Source organism: Centrocercus urophasianus, unplaced genomic scaffold (genome assembly GCF_019232065.1).
Source record: "Centrocercus urophasianus isolate 14NV4802_14NV808 unplaced genomic scaffold, USGS_Curo_1.0 seq_11, whole genome shotgun sequence".
NCBI lineage: Eukaryota > Metazoa > Chordata > Aves > Galliformes > Phasianidae > Centrocercus > Centrocercus urophasianus.
Genome location: NW_024884253.1, coordinates 27,169,926 through 27,192,031, shown reverse-complemented (window position 1 = coordinate 27,192,031; position 22,106 = coordinate 27,169,926). Strand labels below are relative to the sequence as shown.

Sequence of the window (22,106 nt, the reverse complement as noted above, 5' to 3'; positions counted from 1 at the left end):
CATAAAACATTTGACATGGAATGTACTACTGAAGCCAGACCGAGGGGGGGGAGGCGTTCAAGAACTGATTTCCATTTCAAACTGCATTCTGGCACTTTGTACTCCAGCACCATTGGTGGATCAATATTTAATGCCCGGAGATTCTGGCTCTGCAGGAGTCATGTCAGGGGACCTCTAGAGCCAATCTGCTTGGGTAGAGGAGTGATAATTATTCATGGGCTCCTGCCTCTTGCTCCTTCTCTTGCACGGCCCCACTCTGCTGACTCAGTGCCTTATTCAGTCTACTCTCCCTCACTGCACTGCTGTGGCTGGACCCCTTTGCCTTCAGCACCTCTGAGCGCCTGCACATCCCACCATGGCTAAAACAGCAATGGGTAAGAAAATACATCTATTTTCCTTCCAATGCCACCTCCACTATTTCCTAGCACCACTCCATGCTCTGCGGGCTCTTCTCAGTGGCCCCAAAGTTTAGAAAAATCAAGAAAACGCTAAGCGTATTTTTTATTTGATGGATTAAATAATAATAATAATAATAATAAAAAGATGAAGAAAAAAGAAAGAAAAAAAAGGAATAAAAAGACGAGATGAGGGAGGGGGAGGAGGAGGGTGGGACCGCGGGGCTCTTTTAACGTCCTGAGATCAGATTAAATATTTTCTGATGGCGAGGTTGGTAGTGTGAACACAGCCTTATTCTCAAAACGGTTTTTATTATTTCAAAGATTAGCGTATCTTATGGCACCGAATATGTACGTAATGTTAATATATGTATTAACGTAGAGCTATATTTAAAAAAAAAAAAAAAAAGAGAGAGAGAAAACGAATGGAAAAGTTCTCCCCCCGCAAAGATGCCCCCACCGCCCCGCAGCCCCGCCGGCGGACGTAGCGCTGCCCTTTATTTCTGAACCACGCCGCGTGGTGAGGGGCAGAGGGGGGATCCAGGGATGGCACCGCGGTGCGAAGCAGGCTGGGTGCGGTGCTGTGCGGGGGGCGGCTGCTGCGGAGCGCACTGCGGGCCGGCCGCGCCCAGCACAGCGTCGGGGGCTGCGGGGGGGCGAGGGGAAGGAGTCCGCACCTGCAGTCTGCCGGGGAGGGGGGGGGGTAGATTGGAGGGGGAGAACGGGGGAGGGGATGTAGGTCACTGCACCGTCGATGGCTGTTTTCTAGCGGGTCCCACCCTGCTTTTCCTCTCCCTGGGGGCTCTGCTGTTAGCTCGCGTTTGGAAGCTGCAAACCCAGCAGCCCCACCCTGCCCCCCCGCCTCTGACGGAGCCGCGCCCTGCCGCCTCGCAGCCCCTCTCCCCGCATTGAGGGTGCGGGGACCCCCTGCTCCAGCCTTGCTCTGACCGCCGGGAGCTCGTCGGGGCACCCGGGGGACGGGGGGGGGAGGGGGGGGGGGGGGGGGGGGGGCTGCAGCCCGGCCCCTGCCCCCTTTGTCTGAGGGCGGCTGGAGAGTGGGTGGGGAGCGGAGAGGCGCAGTGAGGGTGTGGGAGATACGGTAGCGAAGGGTGTGGGAGAAACGGCTGCTGGAAGCATCCGAACTTCAACACTTCGTGCGTTTTCCTATTTCCCTCCACCCTTTTTTTTTTTCTTTTTTTCTTTGGGTGGGGGTGGGATGCATCTGTGCAATAAGACAGGACCTGTTTGACGCAGTGAAGTTTTCACAGACGTTCACCATTAAAATCGTGCACACACAAATGACATGAAACGATGATGCAGAGCCTCAACACCATCCTTTCCCGAGAAACAAATTCCGTTCAGATTCCCACTCCGTGCACTGTCATCCACTCTCAGTCACGGTGCACGAAGTTGCACGGAGCCCTCCTGGCACACTGTACGTGATGCATTCTGCGTTTATTTCTCTGAACGCTGACGTTCCGCTCCCGAGGAATAATCGGTGCGGATGGGAGGCGTTTTAGCCTGGCCATGAAACCCCTGGGGACAGGGCGGGAGACAGCTGGATGCCCGAATAGCGGGGGGGGGGGGGGGGGGGGGCAATGGATTGTGGCCAGCCCTGCAGTGCGAGCACGCCCTCCCCTCCCCGCTGCAGCAATCTGGTAATCGGTATTGATAATTTGTCGTCTGCCAGAGACGTATCGCTGCAGAAGGCCCTGCTAGGAGTGCTGTCAGTGGGAAAGAAAGGGCTCATCAGCCTTTGATTAATGATCTCTCAGAGCACAAATATCGAGGTTTCTGCAGCAAGAGACATGGCGGAAATCATTAGATTTGCCCAGAGACTGGCTGGCGTATCATTCCTCTTTGCCTACTAATACCTGGAGAACAAGCAGCATGGAAAAGCAATTAAAACCAATATAACTACCTAGCTCAGGTGTCTGAAAGTACTAAATACAGTGTTCAATTAAAAATGAGTGAATGTTAAGAAAAACATTTTCCTTCTTTAAAACTCACAAAGGCAAAAGCATCTTTTCACCATTTCTTTAAACTTCTTTACTGTAGTTATTTTCAGGGAGATTTTGAATATAGACAACATACAACAATAAACCCTTTCATCTCTATTTTGAGGATTTGTTCAACAGAAGAAATTTTATTGTCACATGGAAGAGTAGATGTTTTCTCAGTCAGACATGCTTCCATTTTCTGCTAAATAAGCTGCATTTGTTCTGTATCCAAGCTTTACCCAACAGACCACTAAGAGACCTTCACAGTGCCTGATTATTTTTTCCCTATTAAGCACTGTATTTTGCAAAGTGGCAATAAAGATGAGGCCCTGCTATCATCAGAGCCAATGGAACATTTCTAATCAACTTAAGTCGGCCCACCATTATGTTTCTGGCCCTGCTCCAGCAAGACACTTAAGCAGGTGTCTGGGTTTGAGCACGTGAACAGCCCCAGTGGTGTTGAACGGAACTCTTCAAGTTACTCAGCTTAGGCAGGTGCTAAATACCTACCTTGATAATCTGTGTTTATCTTCTGCCATAAGGATCATTATGAAGTGTTTGGAATTTTGTTTTAAGACTGTTAAATTAAACCTTTTCAAAGATAACTCCTTTGACTTACATGGGATTGTCAACAACTACAAGAAATTCAGGAGCTTGCTGTACCCTGAGTGCTCATGAAGTTCTTTCTGATCAGTTTGCATAATGTAGGAGTGATGCCCACCAGGCACATGCATGCATGTGCATATGTGTGTGTCTTATTTAAAAAAAAATGCATATAATGTGACTGCAGAAGATGTGGCGACTTTTAAATGGCGCTCTCCTCTTGACTTCTTCTTCCAAATAAAACTTGGGTTATATGGATATAGCACACAAGAGGCGCATTTTAGAACGTTAAATCAGCTGATTTTTTTGGGTGGGGTCACTGCAGACCTGATAGGCCGTGTACGTGGTTGTATAATCCATTTTAGAGCATGAACATGGCAGTGTGAGGGTGGAACAGGCAGCGATGCTGCTCGAGCAAAAAGAAAATGCACCTGAAATCATTATTCCGCTGTTTTCTTGCTGTGTTTAATTTAAAGAATACTTGTTCTGAGAACATGTTCAGGCAATTACCATACAGAAAGTCATGGTGCTGCTTATGGTCCTCGCTTTTTTTTTATAGCAATTGGTCTAACAGAAATACACGGGATATGCGTGAACAATGTGTTAAAGGAGTGTTTTAATTTGGACTATTTTGAGACAGTCAGGAAGTCTGTGAGGTGACAAATGGGTGGAATTTATGGCAACATAAATATTTAGGCAGCCCCACGTTGCCTCTCAGTAAGACTGATTAAACCATTGTAAAAGCGCTTCAGAGCATTGTTCTTCTATCCTTTGTGTTTTAGCTACAAGCTCAGATCTAAACACTCAGCTTGATGGATGCACTGTTGCTGCTCAGCTTGTCTATTAATGGAGTACTGCATTATTGTTTTATCTGGTATGTAAACATACATACAAAGTTATGTGTATGGTTGTTGATTCTAAATGGTTCAATTATTTTAACAAGTAGGCTTTCTACCACGAAGAGCTAAGCATTTTGCTCTGACCTGCCAGTACTCTTAAACAATTGCTCTAACAATTGCACATGAGTAGTCGTCTGGACATCAATAGCAATGACAAGCTTCAAGTTTAACAGCATATGGCCAAGTGCCAGGCCACATTCAGACTAAAAATGCTTCCTTCCATATTGTGCAGGCTTTCAGTGAGGGTTTTAACCTGTTTTCTTCCCCTTTTGTAAATAAGTGGACACAAGTCGTCAGTATACTAATTGTTAGAAATTTACATATTTGAACAGACTAATATAAAATTACTTCAAAATAAGAATTAATGTAGACGAGAATCTGAAAAGACAGTTTGTTGTCTTATAATGTTGACTGAAATGTGATTTGACTAAGACATCATCATGCCAAATTTTATCTGGGTCTCGCAGAAGAAACATTTCAATTAATCTGTTTATCATTCTTCTGATCATCGCTATGCTAATATAAATTTGCTGGCCAGTACAGTTCACATGAGAACTCAAGGTTAACACTTATTTACATTTTTTTCCTGTGCTTAAAAAAGTAGATTACTCTTTCTGCTGTTGAAAATTTGGGATAATTTCACTAACAGTCCATGTGGTTAAGAGCTTATGTTGCTTCATAGCAGTTCTTTATTTACCCTGTGAAATGCTGAAACAGGAGAAGAGGGCATCATCTATGCCATCACCTTATAGAAGATATCCCACAATGTTCAGAGAAAATAAAAATCAGCAGCTTGAACACTTCCAAAGTATTCTCTTGCTTCGATATCCATCTTCTCTTGTCCTAATACAAGCTCTATGTAGCTGAGCACTTCTCTGTTTAATAATGTATTCTTATAATCTATTCACATTGATTTTTCTTTGGTTTTCTCTTAATTAATTAATTTAGCCTGGAATCTTTTTTCTTTTCTTTGGTATTTGCACTACAATAGCACATTTCTCTAGATTGCACTTTGCACACATTTTTTCTTACCATAATTATGCGTGTAATCTAATGGCATGGTTAGGTTTTTCCCAGGTGACATTTATATTCATTTTTTTCAGAAAGGAATTCTCCATTTTCAAATTAATACCACTAATTAAAAGACTGATTATAGCAGAGAGATTGGATGGTCATATTCAGCAATACACTTAGGTGACATTTTAGTCTTCAAAGACTGCAAAAATTAAGAGATTAATTCTCCTAAAAGCCTCCTGTGAGAAATAAGCATTACCATGTAGGCTGAAGAGCAGAGATCAGTTCTCATGGCAGATAGGTCTGGGCAGTACTTAACACATGGAGCATTTTCATGTAAGTCTAATTCAACTGCCTTAGAAGCACAAAGTCAAAGGGAAAAAGAGATATTCAGTGGAAAAAAAAAAAAAAAAAAAAAAAAGCCATAGGCTTATTTAAGCCCTGTGCCTTAAACAAGGCATCCTAAAATGGTGCCACTGCAAATAATTGAGATAGTTGGAAAATTAACTCTCTGAAAGAGAATTGAATGTTAAACGGCATGTTGGTCACCAGCCGATAATCCTGCGGTCTGACCAGTGGGCAACAACTCAGCTGGAAATGGAATCCTCCAACAAGACTTTTTCCTAATTGAACGTGTTTCCCAAAGGCTCTACATGTATTTACTACATTTGTCTTTAAACCTGCAATATCAGGCCTCGATTTTTTTATTATCCTGGCACTACCAGTAGTTCTTCACAATTCTTTGAGGACGAGTGAATATCGTGCTGCAAACCAGCAGTGATCACTTGCCCTGCCTTCAAAGATCCGGTGTTAATTGTCCAGACAGCTTTCTTTTATAATTAAAAACTACTGCTGTCATCAGGATGCTTGTGAAGAACCTTCCTCAGCAGTACCCATTAAATGGATGGTAGATGAAACAAACCTACTTCTTGTCTCCTTGGTCCCAGTGGAATTCAGGGCTGAGCCTATGGGAGTGCAGGATTGTGGCAGATAATTCAGAGGAATGACCAATATTCACTATTTTTCGTAGGGTACACAGTCAGTGATTTCTGTGGAAGCACTCTGATCCACTGCTGGATTTTATTTTTTTTTTTTGAAGATACTGTTGATCTTGCTTGGAAGTGGGTCAGTGTGCTGCCGCAGACTGCAGCTCTACCTCTCAATCCTGAAAGGTGCACCCATGCCTGTCAAGAAGGCAGTGTTTGTTACTCTAGACATTACTCTAGTAATTAAGTAATTACTCTATGCACTACTATAGTGGCTCACCACTATCAAAAACTAAGAAACTAAAATTTTTTGAGACCTGCATCCTCAAACAGAAGAAAGGTGTCGTGCAGAAGTGATGGTTCCTGGGAGCAAAATATTCAAGACATAATGTGTCTGAGCAGCAGCCAGCATACAAAGCTGCTCTGCAATTATTTCATTTTCCTCCACTTACTATGTTTTCATTTTCTGATAATACATAATTTAACAAATGAAGTGAATTCAAGCTTAAAGGATGTACAGTTAAACTGATGAAGAGCATCTACTGAAACATTAGTCACTGATTGACACATTTAGAAACATTTTTCGAAGGCGTAGTTGTCTAATCCAAGTTGTTCATGAAAAGTGCATAATTTATGAACTCATTCTAGTACACAAAACCAATCACTGGGGTCCTCACCATCACGGCAGGAAGAAAGAAAGGTGGCAATGAGTGCATCCTCTTCGGCCCTACAGTTGGTGGTTGGCCTCCAGTTGTGGCACTGGTCCTAGTGTGGCTCCCGGAGAATGCCAGAGGTGAGCTGTGTCCTCTTACCCATGGGAACAGCTTGATGCTGGAGAAAGGACACGAAGGCAAGTAGGTGGAAGATGAGTCCCACGGAGTACCTGGGAAGTCCTGGCTGGTGGAACCATTGTTGGATGTTGCACACTACAGCCACTGGACTAAAAGTAGGAACAGTTGCAGGAGCTGAAAACAAAATTTGATTCTCTTTGGGTGGAAATTAGGGACTTTCAGGTTAAATCCTCTAATTTTGTAGAGATTGAAGCCTGTTTTTTTCTTAAATGCCAATCTAGACATCCATTTCCCCTATTCAATTTATCCCTTACTCTTTTTATGATTTGATTTTCTCTTCATTACTACTGGCATAACTTATATAATTATTTCAGCATTGTGTTGTGAAATAATGTTCCATAATGTATAGAAATGTGTAACAATGCTCTCCTGTTACTGAATTTTCAGAAAACTATCAGGTCAGAAAACAAAGCAACTTTCTGTCTAAAGATAAATTAGCTTTCTGAGCTGTTGAGGTCCTTCTTATAATCCTTACAGAATATCTCAGGTAAATGTAGTTATTTTATTATACCTGTTAGCATAGAATGACTACAAACTGAGAATTTAGGTTCAGCCAGGGTATGTTTTACTTTAAGAGATGCTAAGATATTTTTTAGTATTTGAGTTTTCTTACATTTAAATATATTCACTAGCCACTGGGTGACAATGCCACTGTAACTTCTGAGCTTGGTGTTATTTTTGATCCTTTCTAAAGTTTTGGAAAACATCAGTGACCATTTTTGCTTTGGTTTTATTATATTCTCTGGTTTCCACTCTGACAATGACTGATGTGATTTCTCTTGGCAAGATTCCCTGTGTCTAAGTGTCTAAAATTATTAGGGTTATTATTTTTTTCATCTCAAAAACTATACAGACTACATAAAGGTCAAAGATTCACCAAAAAATTGACCTACATCTTATCTATGATAGTATATTAAAATTAGTGATTTTTCAGTATTTTTGTCCTCCAGTTACCTGAGTGGAGCTGTAAGAAATCTTTGTATGTTCCTGGGAAATGTTTTAAGTTAAAATAGAATACATGAACTGGTTTCCATCATTTTTTCAAATGCATTTTTTGAAGTGAAATTCAGTTCTGTAATCAATTTTATTAGGATTTATTAAATATAAAATTTAACAATTTTAATATATTTCCTTCTTACATCATTCAAATGTGAAAAGAAAGCACAGCTAATGTCACCCAGCAGCCATGTTTATTATCACTCAAATATAAAGTTTTGTGTCTCCAGTTTCTGGCATTCATTCAGTTTATTATGTAAATGTAATACAAATGACTGTTCTTAAGCTAATGCCTTTTCTATTCATTTAGATAGTTTTGGTGCTGTTAGGATTCCAGGCAGGCAGCTTTCAATATTATACATTGTAGATAGAAAAGATCCCCATACTCATTGTGGTTTTAAAAATAAAAGTTTAATATTTATTAATAAAATATTGTCCTCAAGTCAAATAGCTCACTGATGAGAAAACAGTGTCCTAATGCTAAACATGATTGTTTTGTAAGTAGAATATCTATAGTGATTGCTTAAGGATTCAGGTTATTCACTTCTGAAGTGTATTCATGGTATTTTGAAGTGAATCATCAAGAAGTGTAACAGTGAAAAGACTTTCACCTTCTAGTGCTGGAAGGTCTTAAAAACAGGGTTAAACATGGCAGAGGTATTTTCATGTGCACTGCAAAGTTGTAATTATCACTTGGTGTAAGTCACCAGTGTTATTCTGCAGTCTCAGCTTTTCTGGTATCCTGATCTCTGCTGCATGAGAGGTGACCAGCACAGTCAAGGAGGATAAAAACTTGCAATAATGAGAATAAGCACTGAACCATAGCATAAAGCTTAGGCCATTTCAGGAATCAAACAGAAACAATCTGCAACACAAAGCTTATAAAATTTCACTTGATATGTCTCTGTGCAGCAACATTTCCTGGAAAAAAAGCAAAAATTAAGGAAAAGTATACTGGAAACAGAATACTAGATCACATGGACCTCAGTCTGTCCCTGAGCTGCTGTTCTAATATACCCATAGTCTTTCAATGCCATTTATTCTTCAGAGGAAAGCTTGAGCTGGCAGTCAGGAAGACTTCTATTTTTGATTTTCCAACACTGAACTTCCTTCTGAGCATTCTGCTGTTAGAATCACAGCTTCCCATCTGCTCCATCCCTCCCACCCACTGATTTCTACTCCCAGTCCATCTCCTTGATGCCCTTTTTCTCAAACTCAGTCTATTTATCCAGTCACCATTCTGGGTCCTTTTTCAATTATTCCATCCCTTACAGGCTTTACCTTTTAAAATGTATTTTATTTTTATTTTCATTTATCTGCTATTCCTTCTACCAAGCAAATTCAATTTTCTTCCCTTCACATAGCCATTAGCGGTCCTTCAATAAACCTCTACACCTCTGAGGGACCAGACACAGAGGAGTTGATACCACAGAATAGTTGTTTTCTTTTTCTAATTTCCAACACTTCTCTGGCCCATGGGAGGAACAGTGTTTGAAGCATCATGTGAATTCAGGCGTGTCCAGAACAAAGTATCTTTAGAGAATTTGGCTGTACATTTTTGGACATGTCTCTCCTTGTCCCGAGGGAAGCCTGAAAGCAGGTATTTCAATGAGTTATTCCATTGCCAGCCTGGGCAGATTTTTCAAGGAAAGAATGATTTCCTGGCACAGAGTGTAGAGGTTTTCAAACAAATGCAGCATTTGTCCAGTTTGCCATATGCAAGCTCTCTATTTTTCTGTAGTCATCTTCCCTAAAAACGTGAAATGTTTTCAGCAGCAGGCAGCCCTCCAATCAACAGAACTGTTGGCCAAATCACTATAATTTATCCACGTGATGGTGAAACAAGGTCTTCTATGCTTCTCATGCAAGTGAACTAAAAAAATGGCACTAGATGGGAATTCACTATAGCACTCACTATGACATATAGGCCATACATTTGAGTGGATAAGATGTGCAAAGATCAGGAATACTGATCTTGCTAGAATGATGTGCTAAACCAGTACAAATCTACTGCAATAGCCCCCATGCTGATTTACGTATTATGATGATTTTTTTCCCTTTAAATCTCCAGAAGCAGCTTAGAAAGGAAGCATCTCCTTCATTATTTTGAATAGTCATATAAGAGCCAAACACAATAATGAAGGAGAATTGGATTATACAGGAAAAGAGACTTTTTAATACAGGAAAAGGAATTTGATTCCACGGCAGAAGAGAAAAATCAGGGCATTATAAGCTCCTGTTAGTTTTCAGATGTATTGAAATGTGTGATGAGCAGCCCAGCCCTGGAAGCTTGGTAAGGCTGTTACAAAAAGCAAGCCGAAAATGAACATGGAAGAAGTTTTCACAGTGTTGATGCTGGGATGTGGTTGTGCACAGTGTACTAGAAATGTAGGTATTGCAGGCAAGTCTCCTTACTCTAAGCCAGGCCCCATCAGAGACCTCAGGCATAAAAAGTGCATCTTGACAGGGATCGACTGCTGATGGAGTTAATTCAGCAGCAGAGAAGTACAGCAAGTAAATAGACCCATACAGGCAGGCAGCCAGCCAGCCAGACAGGTACAAAGAGATAAATAGACTGACACAACAAATGACATCTATAATTATATTTCAAAACAGGAAAAAATCAGTAAATTGGAAAACTGTGCAAAAGTAGAAAAATCTGAAAAACTGGTGGATAATGAAAGACTTAATTCAGAGCAGTCACATTATTAAAATCTGTGTAAGTTGCTGTAGTTTATACAGCTATGCATCTATTTTACATCTTCAAGATCTGCATGTTTGCATTATGCAAATCTGAGCAAAGCTACTTCTTACATAGGTGGCTTCCTCTAACCACTGGTTGCTCTTTTTTTTGTGTTAATTGTAAGAAGAATATCCCACCAATTGCTCTCTCTCAGACAGTTTCACGAATTATGAATAATATATTAACTTGTTTGCACCATCAGCATGGTTTTGAATAAGAGTTTGTTATTCTTTTATTTAATTATTATTCATTTTACACATCCTCTGACTAAAGTAATCAATAAGATTTATAATCTTTGCCTAACTGATAAACCTTAGTAATATACTGCTGAGTGATATAATTATTTTCTTAATTTAGGCAATCCAATATTTGTAGATAGACCTGAAGACACGTCAGGACATGATGGTAGAAATATCTATCAGTTCATTAGTAATAATAGGTGCATCAATAGTTTAATCATGCAGAAAAATAACTGAAAGCCACAGAATAACAGACATTTTGCAGATAGCTCAAAAAATTCATCTTAGCCCCTGAAAAAGCATTTTTTGGATAAATCCGCACTCAAAGTCAGAAGAACTTCTGAGTTGACTTGCAGAAAAGTCTGGGATTTCTGATTGATAATGAAACATGGCATTAATCAGCTGAAGCTCAGGACTGACAATAACTTCGAACTAATGTAGTTCATTTTCAATTCAAGTTCTTGACAGTAGAATGTTCCTAGTCAGAGACTATGTCTTCTAGATAAGCTTACAGAGACCTACTCATAAATTCTACAGCTCAGTGGTTGAGCTTTTCTGTTGTATACGTGCATAGCATGTATTTTTCCTCAGACAAAGAAAGGATATGGCAAATTGTGAAATGCTTGTCACCTAGCAGGAGTCAACGTTGCTGAAGATTTTATCCATCAGTTCACAGAAGTCACTTCGTTGGTTAAAAGAGCACTAATAAGTTTTACTAATAACGGCAATTTATGTCCAATCAAATCACAGAAACACAGGGTTTGGAAGGCACCTCAAGAGATCATCAAGTCCAATCCCCCTGCTAAAGCAGGTATCCTACAGTAGGTATCACAGGTAGGCATCCAGAAGGGTCTTGAATATCTCCATAGAAAGAGACTCTAGAGCAAGTCTTTTAGATTTATTATGTGGTCTGGATTTGGTTTTAGGCTTGACCATAACTGATTTAAATTGTGGCAATTTCTGGCTAAAATAGACACAGTTATATTCACAAGCTCTCTTTCTAATATGATCTAGTAGTTTTGCTTAATAACAAAACTTGCAGAGACCCTGAATTTTTTGTGCTACCTAAGATAATATTCACTGATATATAAACTATTATTTTATTTGCAGTGGTTCTAAGAATGAGATGGTGACTTAGACTCCAAAAGCCATACAAAATCCCTCCCCCACCCCCAGTGATGCAAAGACAATAAATCAATAAATAGTTACAATGATGGTATCTCCTTCTGTGTATCTTATTTTTTTTGCCTCTATCTGTTCAGTGTATTTTATTGCTTGCAGACCTGAAAGGGTACTTGAACCACTGTATTTCACAAAGAGGTAGGATGACTGGATAAGTGGTAATAACTACACCTGAAGTCCAGCAGCCAAGTGGGCTGGGTCTCTCTCTTGTGCTACCACAGCAACACGGCAAAAAGAAACCATGAGGTTCTTTGGCAAGGAGGTAGGATGGAGACCAGCGAAGGAAGGAGCTACTAGCAAGCCTTACCTCCCACAGGAGCATAAGATGAGCTTACTCTGGGAACTGAAAATCTGGTTGGAGGTACATCTAGAGATCATTTACCCTATCCTGCTACGTGAAGCAGGACTATCACAAGTTCATTTAGCCAGCTTCTGAAATCTTCCATGGATAAACTCACAACTAACATCCCAAGCCACAGTTTGTGGCTGTAGCTCCTTCTGTTATCTGGCAGTACCTGGCTGGTGGAATTGGCTCTGCCATTTCACGGATCATCCCTCTAGTTCTAAGCAAGTAGCCTATCACCCCTTATGAGTTCCCTTTGCCAATTAAACAAATCTCATCTCTTCCACAAGCCTTCACAGGCCACGTGCTGCAGGTAACCCTCTGCTAGATCCACTCCTGTTTGTCCATATTTCCCTTTAATTGGAGGCAGTACCTCAGGAGGAGCCTCACAACACCAAATAAGTACAATCAATCCAACGTCTCAGCCTGTTCATTGACACACAACTCTGCATCTGGCTGGACTCCCCCCTCAGTTTTCCTCATCTAATGTCTTTAGAGGAGTGATAGAAGACATTGCAAAAAAGCTCTTCCACGTGGGACTTTCAAAGCCCCCAAAAGAACAAAAATGGTCATTGCCCAGTATCTACTCCTATTTAGTGCTTAAGACTTCATCTTTAAGCACTAGCAGTTATGGGTTTATGTAGCTACGCACTGAAGCATTATCTGAAATACCATTTAGGCATTTGTAGTCTTTTTAGGGCTGCATTCAAGTCTAACAGAAAATTATCCTATGTTCTTAAATGCCGTGAAAATAGATTTGTACTGTGGGCATGCTGATTATTGAAATGTCTAGGAGTAACCTCAAAGATTCTAGACTTGAGGATCTGCTAAAAGATTGCTTTCTAGACAATCCACGGCCCTCTTCTTATGAGATAACACCAAATGAAATAAGTGAGTTTTACAAAAACTGCTTTGTATCAACATGGTAGATCAGGGAGTTGATGCCATTAGTGCTTACTCTGTGCAGTAGTGTAAAAGACCTTCAAAATCTCAAGACATTATTTTTAGACCCAAAGATTTCCCCAAAGATAAACACACCCTAGATGTACTTCCTACATAGAGAGACTTTCTTAACTCAGGGTCGAAGTCTGTCTAACTTAGAAATTCAGTTCTTTGGAATAGCCTGTAATTAAATACAACCTCTTGCTCCCATATATACCCAATCAAGAGAATTCTTAAATTATTTTTAGAAATTCTTAAATTACTTTAAGAAAAAGGGTATTTAAGCCACATGATAGTCATAAATCAGAGCATCAGAGGATCTTTAACAGGGTTGTTACATGTTTGGATTCAAAGCAAAAAAGCTCCGTAGTTACAAGTTATATGTATGAACTCTAATGTCAAACAGTTTTATATAGAGATCTAAAAGTCATCTAAACTTTGTTATGGCACTCAAATTTAAAATGCAGTTCTAATTAACATGATTATAATGTGTATGTTGTATTACTGTGAAAGTAGAAACACTTCATTTTTAAGTAATCTACTTACATACACCATTTGTAATTGTGTACAGAAAGCAAACAAATGCTTTTATTCACATGGATGAGATATCCTTATTTTAAAATGTCCCACAGAATTAAAATTCCATTCAGAACTCAGAGGAAAATGGGATTTTTCAGACTGTCTCCTTTCATTGTCATTTTCATTTTGACGTTTAGCCAGCAGTCATAGCAGCTCATAGGAGTGATTGTGTAGAACAAAGGTGTGGTTAAACATGTTTGGCTTTGGATTAAGTACATTAAATGCATGCAGATTGCTCAAAATCAACCAATAAATTTACAGAAAAAAAAAGGTTTTTGTAATAAGTATCATGCATATATGTAAGGTGTATATAAACTAAGTAATGAGTGCTTCTGCATTTTTATATCAGACATTATAAAATGAGTTTTCTAGGCTAGGTGACTAGGTTTATTTGAGGGGTACCTTTCCCAGCACTCACAGTAGCATGTTGTTTCTAAAATGGATTCTCCTGGTAATTATAGTGTGAAAATAATTAAAATATGTTCTGCACTCACTGAAGTGACTCAGCAAGCAATGAATACATTTAACTACTGGGATATAAAGATCAAGAGTCCAACCAAGCTGCAAATTATAATTGCATTTATTATAATAAAAGCACAAATCTCTACTTAGTTGATTGCCCTCAGTATTGTCTTTCCCTAAAGCAAATATGTGCTCCTTACAATTGCATTCACAGCTCATTTTCTGTGTCTTAATTTATAACTAATATTTTGGCCTTCATTAGTTCAAAGAACAATTATTTAAATATTGGAAGACATTAAGGATATCAGTAACTTGGAGTGGCACAAGGCATGCATTAATGAGAACTGCAGTTACAAATCATACATGAATTATTATTAAAAAAATTTAAAAGGGCAACACATTTCATATCTGACTTCTAGTTCTTTCAAATATCTGAGTCCCAGATAAACAGCAAGAATGAACTTTCCAGTAACAGAAATTGTAGTAATGCATCTCTTTTTGCCTCAGTGAGGTGCTCCAAATTACATCAGCTGAGATTCCTTTAATTATGGAAACAGAAAAAGTTGCATTCCATACCCATTCTTTCTTAACTGCCTGCTTTGCAGCAACCATTCCTTTGCTTGATGTTGTATCAATGGCTTACTTCTAGAACTTGTGCATAAGTCTCCGCTAGAAGTTGCTCTTATCCAGAAGCTCAGTGTGAGTCTTAGAACTGTTTTGCATCCAAATCCAGAGATGGGGAGCGAAGGGGGAGCAGGCCATAAAATAACTGAAATAGTATCAGTATGTATCCAGAAAAGATCTACATGTCAAGTTGCAAAGAAGCAGTAGCAAAACTCCTAATCCATTCATGATAATATGATCCTAAATATATGATAAATGATCCTAATATGATAAAATATCCTAGGATTATGTCATGACTCTCCAGCCAACAAAGATTAAAATGTCTCCAGAAATGTGATGCAACCCAGGAAGTGTTTGTTGAGGCTACATTTAGGGATCGCTGTGGTGCAAAATTAAGTCAGTGGAAGTCTCTGAAGAGATTGTTGTGAAACATGGAATGCATGCTTCTGTTCCAAGGCTGAGATTCAAAACAAATGCTAGAAGCCAACTCTGTCACGTCCTACTCCACTAATCCAGTCTTACTGTGCTAAAATAAAACCTACAGCCTATTTCGTACCTTGGGATTATGTTGTTTGATCATAGCAGACTGCTTAACTAACCAGTTACCACTCTGTTCCATCAAATTTGATTTGCATCCTTCCTTCAGAGGCTGTTCTACCAGCCAGCACCCATACCATCTGCACCATTCTCAAAGAGACAGCTGGGCCAATGAAAGAGTCACTCATTCTGACATCAGGAGACTGGGTTCTCCATGAGGCTTTCCTACAGACTGAGTCTGCGACCTGTGGCCATTTTTGTCATCTCCGGGTTATTTCATCCTCAGTGCACTCTGCCTGACTTTCTCACTTACACTTTAAGATGTTTGGCACAGGGTGTTTGCCTCTGACGTGTTTGTACAAAAGTGGTGCATATCTCAGCTGGATGTCTGTGTGCTTCTACAACATAACAATGAAGTGACCTTAGGAGCTCGCGAGCAGCATCTCCAATAGTCTGGCCCTTGACTGCAGAGAAAACTGCTGTGTTCAGTACAAGAGCTTGAAATTGTGCTTCCCACCCAGTGCATGGTATCTGCATGGGCTGTCTGTAGGTGTCACTTACCAGGGAAGATCTTCAAAGCTGTATTAGCAGACATTCTGGGGTGAAGTATCTGACTTTTTAAGCCACTTTATATGTGACCTTTCTCAGAAATAAAGGATTCTAATGGCTCCATGTGCTGGCAAGAGAGTATGTGGAAGCTCTTCAGGCACATGAGGCAAAGGAAATATATTACACAGTGAGCATTAAGCCATGCAAAGCAAATCCAGCCAATCAGAAATTCCACAGCTTAAGGTTTTGATCCTTAAATCATCTATGTAAGTCTCCAAGAGAGAGCTTGGGGATTTTCCTTGAGAACAGGAATATTAATGACAGGATCAGACTCAGACTGATACATGTACTATCATTATTACTACTACTCTTACCAGTAGTCATAAATGAAAAGTAGAATTTAATTTTTCTGTATGACATGACAGAGCAGAGATTGCTACAATACCATCAGAAGAAGCTGTTTTCCCATTGGGCAGGTGTGCAGTCAAAACCACAGCAGTTCTCATGCAGGTGAGGTGGGCCAGGTAAGGGGGGTTGATTCTCCTGGTGCAGCTCTTACTGCCCATCGCCTTTTTCTACCTGGTTCTGATTCAGGAGAATGTCTTCACTTATGTCTGAATTTCCATTGTCTTTTATGCTTCCAGAAGATATAAGAGAAGGCAGATAGCAGAATGATTACTGGGTGGGGCTGTATTAAATGATTGTGAACCACTGGCCATACCTGGATTTCACACTTAGGCAATAATAGTGCATCAAGAACTATCTATGAGTGTGGTGGCCTCTTATGATGGTAAGCAGAACTTCAGCATCTTAAACGTCAGCATCCTGCCAAATAAATTTGAAGAATTTGTCTACAGAGCCAAAGAGGTACAATGAAAAATTAAACAACTGCTTTCAGTTAACTGGCAGGAAATTATGCTGTCTTAGGAGCAGAACAGCCTTTAAGTTCATTCTTTGCTGTTCATTCTCTCCATTTTCCTCAATGTCTGTTTTAGTAGCTGACATCCTTACCTATAGAAGAACCTCTATGGGAAGAAAACTGGGGAAGGAAGATGGGGTGTGGAGGCAGGGAAAATTCTGGGGTGAGCAGGAGAAATCTTGAGAAAATGGCAAAGGTAAGGCAGATACTGAGTGAGGAGGTTTTCTGTCCCCAGGGAAAAATCTGTGGATTTCTTTTTGAACCCTGCAAGAAGTTCACTGAAATTCAACTGAATTTCAGGAACAGCACAATCAGGGTTCAGTAAATGGATTTTCTCATAGCTCTACCACAGAAAATTACACACATAGAAACATTACAGTGCAGTAACAGCATTCTGACATCAGAAAGTGAACAATATTTGAATCAAATCCCACTCATTAAGTAAAAACTATGGACATAGCATCTGGAATAATCCAGGAAGGCATTATTGGGTAGTCTGCATAAGCAAACAGCTGCTTGTATATTCCTGTGGGTGGGTTTTCCAGCCAGATACTGCTCTGCCACCTGTGCTGTAGAAAGGCCATGTGAGAGCTTTCATTTGATGGTAGGGTTAATGGTTTGGTACAATTTGATGCAGTCACAATAGTATGAAAGGTCAGATCTGTCATTTTCATCAGTTCTTGTGTTTTGAAGAAGTCATGCTCCCTAATTCCACTGCCACCCTGTGCCTCTATGAACAGTACTATTACTTGATTCTCCTCCAAACCATTTTAATCTATTTTTCTAACAAGGCTTTCTATTCAAAGAGAATAAAATTGCACATACTTCTGCTGGAACCTAGATAGCTTTTGTGATTTCAAAATGTCCATGAAAGATACAGAAATGAATGCCTAAAAGTACTTTTTAAAATTCTCAGTTACTACAAACGCAGATTAATCTGTCCAAGTTCTATCTCATTTTCTGCACTTATTGTGCACTTTATTGTCAGTGTTCACAAAGGAAACTCAGTAATGCACAATTTCTTTTCTGCATTCTGTTTCTTCTTTCCTTTTCACAGTTTCTGTCTCCTTCCCTTATGGCACAGACATTGAAATAGCAAAAATTCAGGGGCATGGGACATCATTCAAATTCTCTCCACACAAAACTGCTTTGCATTAAATGAAGAGTGCGCTTTTAAAGGCTTGGTCAACAAAGAATGGCCCTGTTTATAATCAAAAAGGATAAAGCCAACTAAATATTTTTTTCTGTGTGCTTTCTTTTAAATCTACAGAGATTAATCAAAATTTTATCTTCAGTGATTAAGAGAAAAGCAAAATGTGGATAAAATGCGTGCCAGATAGATAATAATTTGATAGGGCTATCTTGGCTTGCTTCTGGTAGTTATCAGTTACAGTTATGGTTAGGTCACACCATTTCATTTCACAGAAAAGTATGCACAATATTACTCAAATGAATTATGAAAATAAAATCACTGGTCAATAAATGATGTGGCTTTTCATGACAAACCAAAAACTCTAACACTTCCAAGAGGGCAGTCACAAAGTGAAATTTGTAAGAAGCCGTTCTCTCAGTAACATTCTTGAGAGATCAGTGCAGAGGATGGTTGTGGTAGATATTCTGTACCTTGCATTCCATGCTTCATTATCTTATTTCTTACTCTTACACTCTCTTCCAAATAAATTAAAAATAAATAAATAAATAAATAAATTTTAAAAAGTGGGATTTCAGTTAGTGACTGTAATTCACCTCAGGAAGCAATCTGTCTTGTGGATGCCCAGCAAGGCAGTGGAGCTGAACTATCCAACAGGTTGCACATTTTGGCCATGGGCAATATGCCCATTCAAACTTTCCTCCAGGTGCACAGACTCTCAAAAGTTGGCTGGTGGCACTTCAGTTTTCAAAAATCAGTAACATTTTATAATATGTAGATTGGATTCAGTAAGGGAAAATGAATCAACAGACTTACGTTCATCAGATGTTAATTATAAAGTAACATTTACACTTATCTCTCTGCTTTCATGTGTTAAAAATAGTCTTGATTGTGAATAACGGTCTCCTCTGTGACACAGCAATCTGTCCTAACTCTCCTTTGCCAAGGAACAAAATGTGACTGGATTGCCCATGGCCCATCAGTCAGTAAAGATTTTCATGTTTCAGTGTAAACTGTAGAAAATTCCTTATAGCTATTTGGTAACAGATGAGAGCAGACAGGGTGGTTTTAACAGTGTTTTCCCTAATGTTCCTGCTTCTCCCAGCAGTAGATAACTGTTTGCTGACTTCCAATGGCAGCCATAGTGCTCTTGCCTCTTAGCTTCAACCTGGGGGCGAGTTGAAGGACCTCTGTCTTTAGTGAAGAAATATGGAGTGTTTCTGACTAAATCTGAGGTCAGGAGAGCAATTTTGAAGTGAATCATCAACCCCAGTTGACCAAGCTTTGGTCTACACTGCAGAGCAAACTGAGAGTTTAGTTGTGAGGTAAAGAAAACTGGAAGATACCCTTCAGTTGCACTTCTACTGAGCTCAGGAGCTAATGGTTGTTCACATCATGGAACTAACCTAGTCTAAAGAAAAGACCCTCAAAATGTCTACAGCATGTAGCATGGGGTCGTTGGGATTGCATCCCTCCACAGGTTTCAATCTGCTGTGCATCCCTGCTTGTTATACAGATGCAGCAGGAGGATCCAGCAAGTAAAGAGCCCACAAAAATTTATTAAAGTATCAAAATGTTTACCAACACAGGGATTGGTTTCATAATTTTTAGGCACAGCCGTTAGAAATGATTTCAGAAGTTTCAAAAGGTAGTGTTATTTGCTTCAAGCTGTGATATTAAGATGCATTTGGAACACATTCAGGAAAAAAAAAAAAAATCATGAATTTTTGTGTTTCAATCCAATCTGAGATTCTTCTCTGAAGCTGTCAAAGTTTTTAAGGGCATTTGGTACTATTTCCAAGCCTTTCTACAATTGCGAATACAAGGAATTCACTTTAAAAAAAAAGAATTGTATGATTGCTAATACTGAAATCTCTTATGCTTTTATCAAAAATACATGTTCTGAGTTCATGCCAGACTTCAAGGCATTTAATGCAGCTAAACATTTAAATGGTGCTGCCTATAACTGAGAAGATTCTGTTACAATCTTTTGTCAACAATTTCTTTCCTAGCAATTTCCCTATCAAAGCTTTTGTATTATAATGATTACTATCATTTACTTGCCTTTATTTAAATTGCACATTTAATGCAATGATATGTACCCCACATGACTGCACAAGAAGCTGTATCGTTAGTAAGCCAGTTGAAACACATTTGGAAAATAAACTTTGTTGCAATCACTGAAACTCTTTATGAGTTTTTAAAAGCTCCGCTATGTAACAGAACATTTTGGTACCTATTTCAGTTAACACAAGAAGACCTGTGTAATATGCATAAATGTTGTACTGTTGCCTTTTGTTTTTAAATGTAAAATGTTTCCTTTAGAGAGAATGTGTTTCTGTGGCTACAACACTTAACTCCATAGGACTTGGGAAATCACAGTTGTCCCCCTGTTCAGTCATGAGCTCCCTGTATGACACTGGCCAGCCGCTGCAATCAAGACCACCATCTAGAGATGCCTGCATAGTTGTCACTGGGCTAACCAAACTACTTTTTCTTACCACATATGTCAGTCTTCGTCTGGTCATGGGGGAGAAGTCTTCACAACACTGATGTTGGACACCTGAGGTGTGCAGGTCTTCCATTCCTTCGAGACCCTCAGACCTTAATTTTCCAATAGACAAAACTACCCAACAACACTGCAGGAGTACAGCATGCTCTCCCAGTGGCTGCATGAGGCAGAATAGGTCTTCTCCTCCTATGCTGGCCCATGTCACCCATGTGTTGTGGTTTCTAGAGTTGCAGCAGTCTCCAGAAATTGCTGTGAACATTCAAGGTATGTTCTAACTGTGGTTGAAGGACTTCATAGGGCAAATAGAGACTAAATCAATACCCTGAGAAGCAAAATGTAATATCGGTAAAGCATGGAATGTCATCCTAATTCTGTCCGTGTTCAGAATGGAATAGGACAATAATTTCAGCAGTGTGCTTTCAGTGCAGCTATTGTATTAAAAGAAATGAGAGCTGTGCACATTCTTATCTTTCTCCAGCCGTATTTTGCAGATGACAAGCTAGCAGAACAAACACCCTTTTCTGATTGATTTTAATGCTGCTAGGATACAAGACATATTCAATGTCAAGCAAGGAGAAAACATAATAACGGGGACCCAAAAGGCAGGATTCTTCAGACATCTCTTTACATGCCTCTTCCTACAAAGATATTTCGAGCTATATGTTGTGCCAGTGATTCATTGGGTCTTTTACAACGTTAAGCTTTCAGCTCATATTATCAATGGCCCTGTCTTTAACAGACAACCTCCTATGTTTTGACTAGCCCCTCATGCAGGATCTTTCCACAACCTCCACAATGAAGTTCTGGTGGTGTGGGCAGCTGGCTGGTCAAGCCCTCCTCCAAGGATAATTTGTACAGCCACACTTTTGTGCTTAGGATTACACATGTGGTCACACACTTTATTGGATGAGGGCTTAAATGAATATAACATTATGTTTGACTATCAGTAGACATCAGTTCAAAGTCATTTGACTCTTCAGGGAATATTTGAGTTATTCTTTGCAAGTTGGCACTTGGTTTCAAAAGAAAAACTTGAAATCCAAACTTCCTTAGCAATCTTAGTTCAGAGAAAGCAAAGTCTTCCATACAACCTTGACCTGAGATGCTACTTTCACCAGTGGTTTCTGTAAAGCTGTATGTCCTTTGGGTGGGTTATTTAGTGTCCAAAGATTCGTTAACTTAATTAATCATGCACTGGTGGTTAGAAATCCATTTTTAAACTGATGTATCATTCAAATACCACCATTCTGAGCATCACCTACAGGCTCTCAAGACCTCATCAGGGCCTTTCTGAGTAGGAAAAAAAAACAAAAAAACAAAAAAAAAGAAGAGCAGCCATGAGAAATACTAAATGACAATTTTATCTGCACCCACTATTTCAGGATCACAGGGCTTTCTGATTTTCCTACTGTAACATCAAGGATTAATTTGGTCTACTCTGTTAAAAGCAATACTTTCAGACCCAGTTATGTTGTAAGTTATGTTTTTTATATGCAGGCTGCAAATATATGTCTGACTCTGTAGATATGATTTTAATAGCAGCAGTATTTGCGTGTGCCAAGGTCAATTTTGAAGCAGCCC

General features: G+C 39.6%; 1 protein-coding gene across 1 annotated transcript in view; it reads left to right on the top strand.

The window, feature by feature from the left end:
- The first annotated feature begins 255 nt into the window (after positions 1-255).
- STMN2 (stathmin 2) overlaps positions 256-22,106 on the top strand; it is a 34,371-nt gene continuing 12,520 nt past the window's right edge. Inside the window, exon 1 of the mRNA XM_042836387.1 lies at positions 256-374. Within this exon, the coding sequence (XP_042692321.1) occupies positions 356-374 (19 nt within the window). The 5' untranslated portion in view covers positions 256-355. The remainder of the gene's footprint in view (positions 375-22,106) is intronic.